Source organism: Malus sylvestris, chromosome 1, assembly GCF_916048215.2.
Source record: "Malus sylvestris chromosome 1, drMalSylv7.2, whole genome shotgun sequence".
Lineage (NCBI taxonomy): Eukaryota > Viridiplantae > Streptophyta > Magnoliopsida > Rosales > Rosaceae > Malus > Malus sylvestris.
Window position 1 is genome coordinate 25,022,737 of NC_062260.1, and position 16,517 is coordinate 25,039,253.

General features: G+C 36.9%; 3 protein-coding genes across 3 annotated transcripts; 2 read left to right on the forward strand and 1 right to left on the reverse strand.

Annotated features, from left to right (window-relative positions):
* Positions 1-4,526: 4,526 nt before the first annotated feature.
* Positions 4,527-7,090, forward strand: LOC126614971 (flavanone 3-dioxygenase 3-like). Its single transcript, XM_050282685.1, has 3 exons — positions 4,527-4,760; positions 4,980-5,227; positions 6,508-7,090. The coding sequence occupies exons 1-3, from the start codon at positions 4,527-4,529 to the stop codon at positions 7,088-7,090; spliced, it is 1,065 nt and encodes a 354-aa protein (XP_050138642.1).
* Positions 7,091-9,728: 2,638 nt separating this feature from the next.
* LOC126630142 (GTP-binding protein YPTM2-like) lies at positions 9,729-12,951 on the forward strand. Its single transcript, XM_050300279.1, has 8 exons — positions 9,729-9,917; positions 10,529-10,601; positions 11,167-11,214; positions 11,293-11,340; positions 11,836-11,907; positions 12,015-12,170; positions 12,259-12,362; positions 12,534-12,951. The coding sequence occupies exons 1-8, from the start codon at positions 9,904-9,906 to the stop codon at positions 12,625-12,627; spliced, it is 609 nt and encodes a 202-aa protein (XP_050156236.1). The 5' UTR covers positions 9,729-9,903; the 3' UTR covers positions 12,628-12,951.
* Positions 12,952-13,697: 746 nt separating this feature from the next.
* On the reverse strand, positions 13,698-16,149 carry LOC126630135 (probable transcription factor At5g61620). Its single transcript, XM_050300275.1, has 4 exons — positions 15,732-16,149; positions 15,147-15,361; positions 14,635-14,874; positions 13,698-14,216 (listed from the first exon to the last, which is right to left on the reverse strand). The coding sequence occupies exons 1-4, from the start codon at positions 16,021-16,023 to the stop codon at positions 13,917-13,919; spliced, it is 1,047 nt and encodes a 348-aa protein (XP_050156232.1). The 5' UTR covers positions 16,024-16,149; the 3' UTR covers positions 13,698-13,916.
* Positions 16,150-16,517: the final 368 nt, after the last annotated feature.

Genomic DNA, 16,517 nt, shown 5'->3' on the forward strand with positions numbered 1-16,517 from the left:
TTTTGAGATGAAAAATTTGGGAGATTTAAAATATTTCCTTGGAGTAAAAATGGCTTGTTCGTCTAAATGTATTTTCTTGTCTTAACGTAAATATGTTCTGGATTTATTGAAGGAGACAAGTATGCTTGGATGTTAACAAGTGGACATTCCTATTGTTGAGAAACATCATTTATGGATTTAACCAGATTAGAGACCAGTTAACAAAGGCAGATATCAGAGACTGGTAGGGATTTATTTATCCCACACTTGTCCGGATATTGCCTATGCAGTGAGTGGTGAATCAATTTATGCACTCACCAGGTGTGGATCACATGATTGCAGTTATGTGAATTTTGGCGTATTTGAAGTTTGCTCTAGGGAAGAGAATTTTGTATGAACATCATGGCCATATAAGGATTAAGGGATTTACTGATGCTGATTGGGCAGGAGATGTGACCGATAGGCGTTCTACGTCCAGGTATTTTACATTTGTTAAAGGTAATTTGGTTACTTGACGAAGTAAGAAACAAAAGGTGGTGTCACGGTCTTCCACGGAAGTCGAATTCAAAGGCATGACACATGGAGTGTGTGAGATCCTTTGGCTACAAAAGTTGCTTTGGGGTATCGACTTTAAGCAAAAATAGGCGATGAATTTGTATTGTGACAATAAGTCAGCGAGAGAAATAACAGAGAATCCAGTACAACATGATCAGACTAAGCATGTTAAGGTTGATCGACATTTTATTAAAGAGAAGCTTGAGAAGAATGTGGTGTCAATACCGTTTGTTAGCTCGGAAGAACAACTTGCAGATATTCTTACTCATGCCGTGTGTAGTAGGAGCTTCAATGACTCACTTATCAAGTTGGGTATGTGTGATATCTATGCACCAACTTGAGAGGGAGTATTGGATTGAGTCAATATTTAAGGAAAAGGAATGTAAATATTGTGTAAATATTATAGTCATGTTTTAGGAAGGATATATTTGGGTCCTTTATTGTTTCCTTATGTAACAAAGATTGTATGTACTTATATTGAGAATTATGGAATACATGAAAATTAAGCCGTAAAATTCTACATGGTATCAGATCCAGGGAGCAGACATATAATGTAGTGCCACGTAATGGGTGGGTTCCCTTGGCCCCGTGCGATGATGGTGGGTTCCTTGGCCCCGCATGTAGGGTGTGTTTCCTTGGCTCCACGTGGTTGCCGATGTATGGATCTCCCACGTGAGGGTGTGTCTTGAATCCTATATCGATCATAGAAAAAGAGAAGTAATAGTTTAAATACCCTAACTCCACTCTAACTAATACCGAGACCTTTTGTGATAAAACTCTACACCTGACGAATTGTGTAGGTGGTAATTACGAAATTGGGGACAATATCGGTGTTGTTGAAAGTGGGCATTCGGCCCGTCTTTCTGATAATTCTACACTTATTAGGTACACGGGAAAATGCCTTGACAAAATAACTCAAAAAGAATGATGCATAGTCGGTAGCCAAAGTGATGTGTGAATTTTCATATTGTCTAGTGTATGCATTGCTCCCACTATCTATTACGTACCTGAAAACTTTTAATGTTCCGTTGATGTTCTTATTAAGCACGGTTGTTATGAGACAAACTTAACTTGAAAAATTAACCCAGCCTTTTTTCTCTCACGCAGAAAGCCCCCCAAAATCCCAGCCTTTGCTGCTGACTCCTTCCTCTGGTTGGGGTTGGCAGGCATCCCCTTCTGCTACACTTTTTCTTTCTCATTTTAATCTCGCTACCCACACCCTCAAGTCTTCCTCATTCCCCATCCGCCCCATTCTCTCTTGTTGTATCCCAGCCCGTTACCCACACTTTGAAGTCCTCCCCCTTCCCCTTTCAAGCCTTTATTTCCATTTCCTTTTTCTCCTTTTCCTTTGTTTTTATTCTTTTCCTACGATGCTTTATTTCTAATTTACTTTTGGCTTTCTTTGAGCTTTGTCTCAATTCCCCAAGCTTGTCTCAGATTGAAACCTTCAGACACCTCTCTTGCTCTAATGCTTCTTTCCATCGCTTGTCCTCAACTACCGACCACTGCTATTTGGCCCCGGGTGCTTCTCCTAGGCGAATCGTTTGGGTTTTGGGTGGCTGTTAAAGTGCATTTTGCACTACTTGGTAGGATTATGGGAGCTTTCACTACGCGGGTGGCTCACTTATCCCCATTTTTCGTTGATCCAATTTTTCTGTTTGGTTCATTTTCTTGGTGGTGGTGGCCTTGCGATGGAGGCGCATCAGATTTGGTGGTGGCTGCTAGTTTCCTCTTTAATTTTAGGGTTTCCGTTATTTTTCAGTTAGACCCTTTTGGGCTTTTATGTTTGTTGATGCACAAAATCAATGGGGACTTTGGTACAACAGAAAATGTTAAGTTTGTGACATTCACTAAATTGCTCCGGTCACTAGTGTGGATAAGTATGTAAATGGATAGAGATAGGGAAGCAAACACAAGATGTACGTGGTTCACTCAGATTGGCTACGTTCACGGAGTAGAGGAGTTCTCAATAATTGTGAAGGGTTTACACAAGTACATAGGTTCAAACTTTCATTTTGTGAGTACTAGTAAATGATTTAGTATAAATGACATTAGGAAATATTGTGGGAGAATGATCTCCTTTTATAAAAGAGAGTTTCTAGCTTTGTTTTGACATTGACACGTGTCATGTTGTGATTGACTTTTGATGTTGACACATGTCGCACTATGATTGGCTTCTGATGTCAACACGTGTCGCGCTATGATTGGCCTCCTGGTTGGAGGGAAACTCTTCTGGGTCCTTGACGGTATAACGTTGACAGGTGCTCAGTAGTTTCGGGATTGGTTAAGTATGGTACAAACAATGTTATATTTGTTTTTTTCTTGCTAAGCTTGTATTTAGGTTGTGGGATACCTTTTGGGCTTTCTTGTCCTTGTACTAGCCTTTTTATTTAATGGAATGGAAGTAACTTAGTTTGACCCCCCCTCCCAAAAAAAAAACTCGAAAAATTAACTCAAAGAGGCTGATGAATGGTTACTAGCTAAGGCAACTAGCCAAATGATGTGTAAACTTTTATCTTGTCTTCAACAAGAAATTTTTTTAGATCCAATGACTCAAGATATCATTGCATAGGAAGAGGGGAATGGTTACTAGCTAAGGCAACTAGCCAAATGATGTGTAAACTTTCATCTTGTCTTCAACAAGAATTTTTTTTAGATCCAATGACTCGAGATATCGTTACATAGGAAGAGGGGACATTGATAATTGAGAAATGCTAAAGAGACTCTCAAACTGAGACTCCTCATGAATTTTCTGACACCTCATATTTTTGGCACATTATTTTATAATGTTGGCACGGTAATTGTGCTACAAAGATGAGGTTACAAAAATTCTCACTTTTGAGAAAATTTTCTTAGCATTATCGTTGTGTCTCTCTTTTCTCTTCTCATCCGGAGTCAAGCTCGAAGACTACCGGAATTTGATGAGAAAATGCCAGTGACATTAAAATTTGTGTTTTTTAATCAAAACAGCTGCAACAAAAAACCACAACCCTTTCAAGAACCAGTGACATTAAAATTTGTGTTTTTAAATCAAAACAGCTGCAACAAAAAAGCACAACCCTTTCAAGAAACTATGAACCCGAAATTCAGCCAATAACTAATAACACATGTGACCTCTCTGCATGCATGGCCAAGTACATGGTGGATATGTGTACCTGATTGACATACCATATACGACAAATTCCTACTTTCCCACAGTTTTACGACTTTCCCAATCTCCTCAACATTCATACTTCACAAATGAACAAATACCTAGTTTATTTCCTTTGTCTTGTTGGCCCAGGAAATCTATGGATAGACACGAGAAACCAATCAATCAAAACCTGAGAGGTGCCTTTGGACCTGCTTTTGATCAATAAAATAATATCGACCACGTCAAAATGCAACTGATTTGATAGTTTTGTGCCTCAAGTATCTCCCTCGTTAGATTGGGTATAGGATGATAGCAGAGAGATCGTCTACTAAATCATATTAGGATGTGATATTTACATATTTTATTTTATTTCTTACACATTTTTTTTATTTTCTGTTGTCGGATCAAATGAATTAAAGAAGATCAACGAACAAAAATTATCAAAGAATGTGTGGGAAGTAAAATAGGATGTGTGAATAGCACACCTCATTATATTTAGTAGAGTACATAATAGGATAGTTGATCGTTGAATTTTTTGTTTATTTAAAAATTATTCAACCAATCATCATATCATGTGATTTACAAAACATAATTTAAAAATATAAAAATACAGTCTACCTAATATTTTTTTTTTTGGAAACTACCCAATATTTTTCTTTGGTACAAGCAAAAAGGTCCAATTAGTCTGTCTTTATATAAATTGTACAGCCAATAGAAACTTAATAGTGACACAATCTTTTTCTATATAAACTCTAGCTATTCTTGCATTTTGCACAAAACCATCATCTCACAATTATCTTCTTCTCTTTGCATTCTGTACTTTCTGGCTGAGGAAAAGTTAGGGTTTCCCAGAAATAAGATGGACGACGAAAAAAGTTCAAGCTCATTTTCAATGGGGAAGAGTGCACAAGAGAGAGGCTTGCCATATGTGCCTGAGTGCTATGTGATTCCAACATCACATGGTCCAAGTTTGACTCCAGATGTTGCCACTGTTCCGACCATTGATTTTGGAAGACTGAAACAAGGCCCTGATGAACGAAAACTTGTTATTGAAGAAATTAGAACTGCTTGTCATCAGTTAGGGTTCTTCCAAGTAAGCGTACTAAACACGTCATTACAAAAAAATTTAATGCAAAATTAAAATACAGGTTTAGTCTATTCTACCCTTTAAAAATAAAAGGATTACGAAAATTTTGTAATGCAGTCACGTACGGTGCATAACAATCTATTCTAACAATATAATAATACGTCTATGATGTGAACATCAACTTTGTTACATAATAGTTGATGATCTTAATGTTCATCTCATTAGATTGTGAACCATGGCATCTGTCAAACTGTTTTGGATGAGGCTCTTTTGTCGGCGTCGGAGTTTTTCAATTTGCCGGGCTCAGAGAAGGCAAAGTTCATGTCTAATGATGTTCACAACCCAGTGAGGTACGGGACAAGCTTGAAGGATGGACTTGATACGATTCAGTTTTGGAGGGCTTTTCTTAAACATTATGCTCACCCGTTGGCAGATTGGATCAAGTACTGGCCTAACAATCCTTCTAATTACAGGTACGTATCTACAAGGTTCATTCTCTTAATTATTTGCTCTCACGCATGTCCCCCTTATCTCTTGCTTTGCTATTTTGGAAAAGTATAAGAAAACAAAGTAGAGAAAAAACATCTGTTGCCGACTATATTTATAACTATCGATACATCTTATTTAAGACCTTGCATGGTATTCAGCTAAATTGTAGTCTTGTCCAATTTTGTCAACCTTGGATAAATCCTTAATTTGGGCAGTTGTCGCTCTTAATTTGTTGGCAATCACATTAAATACGTTGGAAGTTTTGAGACTCTTGTCCTATATTGGGGAAAACAAGATTCCCAAGAGCCTTTATATAAATTTAGTGCTTTAATCTAGTAATTACAACATGGGCCATTTGGAAATGGATTGAAGGCTTGGGCCTTATGGTTGTGTGGATTAGGCTTGTATAATATAGCCTAAATACAATTAATATTAATTAATTATGACAAGGGCCTTGGGCTTGGGCCTTGGAATTTAAAATTAATCTGATTCATTAATTTTCATTTTTGAATTAAGTTTTGAATTAATTCATTAATTAAAAACGTTTTGATTAAAAGACACAGCTCTTAGAAAGAGTTGTGTACCTTCAAATACACTGAACATGTAGTTGAAAGGGTGTGAAACGGCCTATATATATGTAATCACAGCATCCAAATGGGATACTCCTTTCTTCCGTACGAAATTTCCAGAGAGTAAACACACATAGCAAATTCGCTAGAATTCTACAATCCAGTGCGGGTTGTAGAATTAGGTAGTTGAATCATGATCGAGCAGACGTTGTTGAACCACAAGCACAAGAGTGGGACATAAATACTGTTCGAAGGACATAGCTATTACGTTAGCCTCAACCTTCTGTAATTAAGTTAGTACCATTGATATTCTTGTATTTATTTCTGTATTTCATTATGCACAACAAGTATATTGATTAATAAATATTTCGAGTTCTATTATTTTTATTTATTTCTGAATTGTTCTCCAACAAAATATACGATGTGGCCATTCTTTACCCACATATATATATATATATGTGTGTGTGTGTGTTTGTATATACAAAAGAGTGTATAGCTTCATGCGTCATCACTTGACTTGCTTCATGTTTATTATGGTTGCAATTGTTATAGGTAAACAATGGGCCGCAATCACCTGAACTTGCTTGTTGTATATATGTTAATTGTGGGACTTTCTTTTCTGGAACATAGTTTATTAGTTTTTATTTGTTTTATCATTATTAATTATTAGTTATATGATTGCAATATTGTTGTAGGGAAACAATGGGCAAGTATAGCTCAGAAGTGAAGAAACTGAACACGGAGATAACAGAAGCAATCACTGAGAGTCTAGGGATAGGTCCAAACTACATAAGCAAGAAAATGGAAGATGGAATGCAAGTCATTACAGTCAACTGCTACCCACCATGCCCTAATCCTGAAATTGCACTAGGGTTGCCACCCCATTCAGACTACAGCTGCTTAACCATTGTTCTTCAGAGCTGCCCAGGGCTCGAAATCATGCATACCGGAGACAGCAAATGGAAGCAAGTCCCACAGCTTCATGGTGCTCTCCAAGTCCATGTGGGTGACCATTTTGAAGTACTAAGCAATGAATTGTACAAGAGTGTTGTGCACCGGGCCACGTTGAACCGTGACAGGACAAGAATCTCCATTGCTAGCCTGCATAGTTTGGGATTGGAGGAGAAGATGGGCACTGCCAAAGAGCTTGTGAGTGAAGAGAATCCTGGGAGGTACAAAGAAAGCAGCTTCAAAGATTTTCTGAATTTTCTCGCCAACAATGATCTAGCAGAAGGGAAGAGCTTCATTAACACACTCAAAGTTGATGAAAAACAATAATTATCTTAAGCTAGCTAGTGCTCTTTTTTTGTCTGTTAATTACTAGTTTAAATTTCTTCTCTGTTTTTGGACAAGAGTACTTCAGTAATTTTAGAACAAATTGTAAGTCTCTTATAATGTCGGAGAAGGGAATTGGATAACAGATTCAAGGGTTCAGCTAGTTTGTGATGTGGCTGGCTAGAAGTACCGCTCCTACCATAGTTTGTTGGCTCTAATATTATGGTTATTTCTTTTCTTGGCATGTAGCCCGGCAAGGCATATCCTAGCTAGGAATGACATTGTAATTTTTAAAACATGAGGTATGAGATTGTGGTTCGACCCATAGTTGAGGTAGTTTTATGTAATTTACCCAATAAACATTATTGATCTAACTTTTGCAGCACATGATCGATTTTTTTAAGGGTTAATCAAGCTTATTATAACTTTTCTTTTGTCGAAGAGCTTATGAATAAAGATTATTAAATGGAGTTGTGATTTTGTTTTGCTTTGACCAAAATAACGAATTTTGTTTCAGACGAATGTCTAGTTAAGAAGGTTTCTTAAATCTCCAGTACAAAAATTCCCAATACTTGTAAGAGTGCACAACAACTTTTTTTTCAAAATGTTAATAACAATTTTCCTAATGTACAAGTATAAAACAACTAGTGATCAGATTTGTGAGCATCACTACTTGACATAGATAATAATTAATAACCCTACTTCCTAAATTGGGTATAAAGACAACCTCAAATTCAGGAAGTAGAGATCCAAATAGAGAACATTTTAGTTTTTGAATTCCTTACTATACTACTCGGTCCATCCCATCCATATATAAAGATAGACAAGTGGATGCATATGCTTGTGAAACAAAAGAAAATAATGACATAATATTTCAGTCAAAATATCCAACAAACTAGTTCTGATCCCAAATCTTAGCCGGCTTTCTTGACCTAACCTTTTGTTTGCTCTCTCGTGTCTCACACTTGATAATTAGTGAAAGAATTTCGGGGAAAAAAAAAAGAAAAAAAAAAAAAGAAGCTAAGTAGTGAAAGAAACTAGTACGTACACACGGTTTCAAGAGATTAATTAAGATGCATAGATCGGCAAGCTGGAGCCCGGTAGCGGATGAGTACTTCATGCACTCAAATCTTAGCCGGCCGGGAAGGGGCCGTTAGGGCTGCGAATGTTAAATATATATAGGTCAATCATGTATTATAATACTTAAATATATTTAAGATAAACTAAAACTACAAAATCTACCATTACAGCTAACATCCACGTCAATTGACACCCCATTTATTTATTTATTTAAATATTTTGGAATAAATCAATACGGATTCAGATATTGCAACGCAATATCTTGTTCTGGTTCTAGTTTTATTGAGTTTAGATGCTGGGGTGTCTGTTTCCTCGTTCCCATTTTTTTTTTTCACTCACACACCCTCCTACGCTTCACAGCTTACGCGATTCCTATTTTTATATTTGGATTCAGACACAGTGTTGCAGATTTTGTTTTTAACATTCTGGTTCAGACGCTATGTTGCAGATTTTGTTTTTTACATTCTGGTTCAGACACTATGTTGCAGACACATACTCTCTCTTCTTCTTCCCGCATCAGAGAGAGCTAGAGAGCCTCAATTTTTCTCTCTCTCCTCGGATTCAAATTTCACAGAATTCAACTCAGATTCTGGGATCACAAATTCGGCTAAATTCTTTCCCATCTTACAATGGCAGGACCTTCGAGACCATTGGATCAGACCCAGATTTCTCCCTCTCCGTCCTCCGAGCATCATCACTGCATGTCAGAATTCGAAACTCTCAATCGTCCTTGTATTACTCTTATACAACAGAACTAATGATATCAGATGATAATAATTTACGACTCAGAAAAGTAAACCATACGATTTAAGGAGATTTCTCTTGAGTGAAGAAGCAATACAGCCAGCTAGAAAAGTCAACATGAAGCGTGTTCAAAACCTTGAAAATTAGGCAGATTTTGTTTTTTTTTTTTTCATCTCGTCAATCTTCTATGCAAATTACTTACTCATTATTCTTAACAAGCTTAAAATGACAGAGCAAAATAACACGAATTAACTTAAATGGTAAAATTGTGTCGAACGAGCTTTTCTTACATATCAAGCAAAACTTTATAACTGAAAATAATTAGCGGTAGAATCTTGTTTTACTTTCATTCTAATTTTATTCTCGACATATTGACTGTTGAGATACAAAATTTTATTTTAAAAGTTATGATTTATAAGTTTAGCTATCAAGTTTTAACGGAGTGATCAATCATCCAGATGAAAAAATATTCAATGACACTCTTTTGAGTCTTTTCAACTACAAATTATAATCAACAGTCAAATTTTGTGATAAAGTGTCAGACTACGTCATTTATAAAAACACTTATCATAAAAGTATAAGATTTTATGTATTTTGATCAAATCCGACTTTAAACTAATCTCACCTGATACGAGAGCGATCATAATTAAATAATTCATAATGGGTCGAAGAGTATATTCAAACTAAAGAGACAATAGAATATCTGGCCCGCTGGACATGCCCAACACAGAGTTGGCCCACAAGTAAAACAGTAAAAAAAGCGTCTTTGGCTCCAAATTTTCATGTTTAATATAAACAGAACTTTTCGGTTTCATCATCGCTTCGTCATTTTTTCCAGTTTTATTTTCCTCCTCTCTCTCTCTCTCTCTCTCTCTCTCTCTCCCCTCTACCAGTTGCCTTCTCTGAACCTTTTTCTTCCTAAAATCTGACCTGGTCCGGATTCTGTTCTCCCTGGACCGGTCGAGTTTTTGGCAGATCAACGGCTCACAGTCATGAATCCTGAATAGTAAGCTCCCGATCTCTTTCCCGTTTCACTTTTGTTTCCAATTACGCAAACTTTTGCCCCTCTTTGCATCTGAGTATTTTTGTACCATTCAAATGTTTGGAAATGAAAGTGGGTATTTTTTTGTTTACTTTTCTTTGATTTCGGCGAAATCAGATTGAAGGTTTGATCTTTTCTTTAGATCCGTAATGATTTGGTGCTGAATTGTAATTGGTTTGTGGTAAATTTTGAAACCCTTTTGAAAAATTGTTAATTTTGTTGGAATTCTGTTTGTTTGCTTGTGAAAATTAAGAAACTGAAAGCCCAAAATGTCGGATTTGTAGTTGATTTCATTTTTGTTTGTTTCAGCTTTTAATTTTGATTACTGAATAAAAAAAAGCATTGAATTATCTTAAGATCTTAAATTGTAGCTTGGATCATCTTGTGGAGGTTAATAGGTCAACTAAGATCTTGATGGTCATCTAGTTTTTGGGCTCAGTGAATGCATAATTACTAAATATAAATTACATGTGGTTAAACCAACAGGGTTAATTGTTAGTTTGCGACTGAACCTGTTGAATTCAGATTTGAAGTATTGGTAATGAATGATTATGTTGGAATGTTGTTTGCTGCAGTGATTACTTGTTTAAACTTTTGCTGATTGGAGACTCTGGGGTTGGAAAATCATGTCTTCTTCTGAGGTTTGCTGTAAGTTGTTCATACTTTTTGATTAAATTTATACGGATCTTTTTGCATGATTCATTGTTTGCATTACCGCCTCTCCGCGAACTGCTTAATTTATACCTCTTTGTTTTGATCAAATGAAATAAATGCTTACTTCCATGGAAATTATAATACCTATTGTTGAAAGGAAATAAAATGTATGCTTTGTTTCTTGAATCAAGCCGTTGGGGTTAGCTCAAGCGGTGAGGGAGGGTAGGTAGTGGGTTACGATTAGTATAGGTCAAATCCCTCCAAGTAACCATAGAACTAATACTATGAATCGCATTGATTTACTCAAAATATTCAGTTAGTATAATAACATATTCATGGTTTTCTCTATCATATAATACCTATTGTTGAATGTGACATTCTGTGCGGGTGTGTATACTTATTATTTGTTTTGATCAACTTTGAGAATCGCAACTGACTTTTCAATTTAGATGTTCTTGTTCCTGAGCTTCTGAGGCATAGTGTAATATGGTTAATCATATCTGGAGCTGACTTCATCAATATCAGTGCTGACCTTTTTATCTCTATCTGTATGATGCAGGACGATTCATATCTGGACAGCTACATTAGCACAATAGGAGTTGATTTTGTAAGCTTCATATTCGGGATCTAAATAATGTTATAGAAGATATGACTGTTGATTATTTTTCTTGTCCTTTCTCTGTAGAAAATTCGCACAGTAGAGCAGGATGAGAAGACCATTAAACTTCAAATTGTGAGACTCTCTCTCTCTGAAATATGGTACTGCATGGGCACTTAAGCCATTTAGCAGTTAAAGAATACCTTTACTCACATATCTTAACGTTGATGTCAAAGTCTTGTGGCTGGTTGTTTTAATCATTTAATCTTTTAAGAGTGGGCACTATTTTCCTTTTTTATTCGTGTCCTTTTTCTCGAATCATATGTGTGTTCTCTTGTTAAAGAGTTGTGTTACTGGTTTGTTGTGCCTTTTCAATTGTTTGTTCAATTACATTCAACTACTTTAGTAGAACTTCTTGTTGCATGAGGTTGTTTATGTGTTTACGTTTTGTTGTATTATGAACAAATATGTATCGTGGGAATGGAACACTTATTCTGGCATTATTATTGGGCTGAAACTTAGTTCTGGTGCATATTTCATAATGTTCTTATCGTATGAAACACTGTTGTTTAGTCAATCTAGCTATAAGACTTATCTGTCATATTTGTCTTGGCCTCCCTGGACATGTAGTGGGACACTGCTGGACAAGAACGTTTTAGGACAATTACTAGTAGCTACTACCGTGGGGCACATGGAATTATAGTAAGTGTGCCGTTCTTCATTTGTTTTATGTTTCATTGTTACGGTCTCTGTTTTCCTTGAGGTCGTGTACTGTGGATTCTGTTTATTAATGTTGGTGTATGTTGCAGATAGTTTATGATGTGACGGACCAAGAGAGCTTCAATAATGTTAAGCAATGGTTAAATGAAATTGACCGTTACGCTAGCGAGAATGTAAACAAGCTTCTTGTAGGCAACAAGGCTGATCTCACTGCTAACAAAGTTGTGTCTTATGAAACAGCTAAGGTGAAAATTTTGTGAACCTCCCCTTAGTTTCTGTTTCCATATTTTTTTTTGATGGATTCTCCTTGTTGACTCATTGGTAATTTAACAGGCATTTGCGGATGAGATTGGGATCCCTTTCATGGAGACTAGTGCAAAAAATGCTACCAATGTGGAGCAGGCTTTCATGGCAATGGCTGCTGAAATCAAGAATAGGTACTTTTCCATACGTGTGTGTGTGTGTGTGTGTGTGTTTTCCTTACCCCGTATTTTATAAGATAAAAGGTTCAATTAGGCACAAGTCGTGCACAGTTTCTGCATCTTTGAGTTCAAAGATTTATCACTGGGCTATGGGTATTCACTCATTTCTTTCACGACATAATGCAGGATGGCAAGTCAACCAATGAACAATGCAAGGCCGCCAACAGTGCAGATCCGCGGACAACCCGTGAACCAGAAATCTGGCTGCTGCTCATCTTAGTTCGATTCTGTTGCTGATCTTATGTGGCAGGAATGCGCGTAGGAGAAGAAGGCTTGTCGTCAGTCTTCTGTAAACCGTAGGGGACTATTTGTGCCTTCTTAAACGATATGTCGTGACTTTGCTCGTCAGTAATTCCATTCTTTATAGTCTTTTAACTGGTATGTACAAATGATCTCTGCCGCTCAGCTACACTTCAAATTTATCTGGTTTCTTCTGTTTAAAGTGACTCGTTGAATTGTTCATGTGGATGCTTAAAGGAAATTTGTACGTTTCTGATGTTATTATATGGCAACTAGCCAAGTTATACAATCTTGAAATAGACCACTCCATGAGACCATATTTTTTCTTCAAATGTCCCTTAATTATATGGCATACTAGACAGAAGTAGTGCTCAAGTACTAATTAGTTAGTAAGATAATACGGTGCTAATTTCTTGTTTAAATTCACTCTACAAATTTGTTTTACAATTCAAATTGTTAAATTTGAGGTTTTCATTCAAAGATCATTTCGAAAGTTTGGGAGTCATTTCACATTTTGATCAACATCGTCAGCATTTTAGTAGTCAACAATATTGTGTGTTAATGGTTTGGTCATAATTGAATGGCTAAACACTTATTTGAGCGTGCTTTTGCCGGGATAATATCTCAGTATTTGAACTTAAATAATGATCTATTCATATCATGAAAAAACTTACGCCCCAAACTAAAAGTCAGTGCCCTAAACTAAGAACCATTATCTTATTTAAGTTCATGTCATCTGAGTTGAGAAGGAAAAGTTGCAAAAAATAAAATAAAATTCGTTTGGCCAAAATTGCTCCAAACAATATAAATTCTGCAGAATTATGACTGACTTAATGCGATGAAGGGGACACAGGTCCTTTTCGAATCTCATAGTTCGGATCTCAAGGACCAGACAATTTGACCACTCAAATCGAATCTGACGGTTCCGATTAACTCAATTTGATGGTCCACCTCACACAAACAGGGGCTACGATTTCTCTTCAACACAAATCAAAGATCCGGATTTCCTGACCCTTGGGCTTCGGACAGTAAGGTTTGGAGAGATCCAAATTCCAATGAAGGCATTTCATTTCATCATAAACATGGTATAAAAAAGTGGGACTCATAAAAACCCTTTCCGCATTTTACAATTGTACACCTCCCTCCATGAGTGATTCGACTGAATCAACGTAATTCATTATTCTCGTAATTCTTCTTCTATCTTAAGCTTGTTGTGAATCAAAATTGTTAGAAAATTAAAAAATTAAAAGATGTAAAAAAAGTAATTTTCTATGTGACTCTGATGGCACCAGAAGAAGAAGGAGACAAGTTTGCCCCCTGAGAGGGCTGAGGCTGCCCAATTTTAAGCTCTAAAGCATCTTTCTCAGCTGCTGACGTCATGCTGCTGATCCGGCCGGCTGCCATGGATGGACTGCTTGGGAGGGACCTAGGTGATGATGGGATTCCAGAAGGGTGAGATATTACAGGAGCACTAGTTGGAGAGTTACCATGGTTTTTGATCATGTGGTGGTAATTTGGTCTGTAAAAGTGCATCATTGGGGCGTATGAGACATTTCCAGGAATTCCCATCTGTTCAAACATGAGCAAAATCATCATCCGTAAGTTTGGCACTTTGTTTTAGAAAAATTAACTTCAAATGGAAACAAACACATTTCACTTCACATTTGTTCTAATTCTCCTTCTCATAGGTTAGAGTAGTTTCAAATATATAGTCTTGTAATATTGTAAGAAAACTTCATTTCATGGTGAAAAAGTACTTTAAAAGATCATTTTAAAGAAACAAACTCATGGATCAAACTGTAATTGCAACCGACTATTGCACCTAACATTAACAATTAATAGGTGAGTGATTTTTGTTCTTTCTATTGTGCGGTTCTTGAAGTATTTCTCGCTAACAATAACAGTTGTCACGGGGATTACACTGATAGAGTAACACTCAAAACTAGGTTCGCATATAATCATGGGAAAAAGGCAAAAGGGTTCTTACCATAAATGGCATGGCAGGGTAATTTGGAAGAGTGCAAATTGGAGACAATGGAGGAGCTGGGAGGCTATCCAAGCACAGATGTGGGAATCTGTCAAGAATCTGAGTTGGAACGTTGCTAGGCGATGGCGAGTTATTGCCTGTATTGATTTTCAGTTGCCTAGTTCTAGAGCTGCTAGCCTGTGGTGAAGTTTCAGCAGCTGACTTTGTAGGTGTAATTGAGGAATCTTGAGGACCCTGATCCTGGAAATCCCATCAAAATCCAGTCATTGTTGTGAATTAATAAGAACTGCCTCTACCATGTTGTCAAAGAAATTTGCATAAACAGGACCGGTCACAACCTTTTAATCAAAAGACGTATATAAGTTAATTAGGGTTTAGTGCTTCTCTATTGTTAAACAGTGCCATCTCAATTTTACTTCTGATAGAAATTCATAAAATGTTCTATCCGTGCAATGCGTATTTTCTCGGAAACTGTACAGTACTTGTTTGAAGTGGGAGAGAGAGAGAATTACAGAGAGTTCTTTAAAGTGCATGTCAAAGAGGCTTGATCTGCGTTTCCTCTTATCATTTGTAGCCTGCCTGAGGAAATACTTCTGTGCATGACTAGCAACCTGGGTTGGGGTTCTTGTGGTCACAAAGTTTCTTGCTATTCCTCTCCAATCACCTTTCCCAAGCTTCTTCAAACCAGCTAGAAATACTCTATGCTCTTCCTCAGTCCATGGCCTCCCTGAAAATATTCATTTCAAATTCAGTCAAAACCAAACCTGAAGAATCTAGATGCAATTACGCTAACTTACATAAAAGGAATTTGAACTTGAGTGCAAAACTAGCAGGCATACTGTCTTGGCCAACTGATTTAACCTAAACTAGGTCTCCAGAAAAAAAAAAGGAGGGTAATTTTGGAGATGCCATTAAAGAAGATATACGTATACAAACAATCAATGTAATACAAAGAAGAAAAACGCCAATGAAGAACAATGCAGTCACACATGCATTCCTTTAACATCACAGAAGGCAATTAAATCAAAGAGCAAACAGAAAACTTAGACACATAAAATCAGTTGGAATTGATGAAATTGTCAACAACAAAAATAGACCTTTTCTTCTCTCATGGGCGGCCTTGTGTCGCTTGTTATGAATGAGGCCATCGGAGAGGTAGCCGGCATCGTTATCTGCCCCAACAGCGTTGTTGTTGTGGTCTCCGTTGCCGTCTGTATGCAGATTCCCCATGCTGTAACTCTTCTTCATAGAATCCTCCTGGTTTTCCAAAATGTTCACGCCGAAAAGCTTCAAGCAAACCCCTTTATTTACATGGCTGTGGTTGCACGTCCTCGAGTTGTGGCCATTGTGACCACAATGCGAACACTTTCGTGCCGATTCCTTCACCATAATTTGTAACACTTTTCTCGTGGAGATCAATCCACAAATCTTCTAGAAAAAAATAACAAAGAAGATGATGGATTTGATTGCTTAGATATTGATTTGTTTTGGGTGAAAAGAAAAAAGAATATTAGTTTTTCTCTCTTACGTGCAAAGGAAGGTCTACGAGTATTTATGGGGCTTTTGGTTTCCTTTTCTATAATAAGTCTATAACAATCAAACACACGTAATTTTACTTTTTCCTTCACCACTAAGCTCACTTAATCCCTTTACTAATTTTCCCTACAAAAACTACGAAAACATAGATGTGAAAGTTGAATCAAGGGTTAGGATTGTTTCAGTGGCCGGTGAACTATAACCTAAGCCGTTGGATTTATGGTTTGAAATTGGTTGATTTTTTTACTTTAATGGCTAACTGGCACGTGGAAGTGCACTCCCAGTCCTATGTGAAGCTGGTCTTACGCGATTGTCTGTGCCTCTCTGGAAAGTCGGTGCGCGTCCCT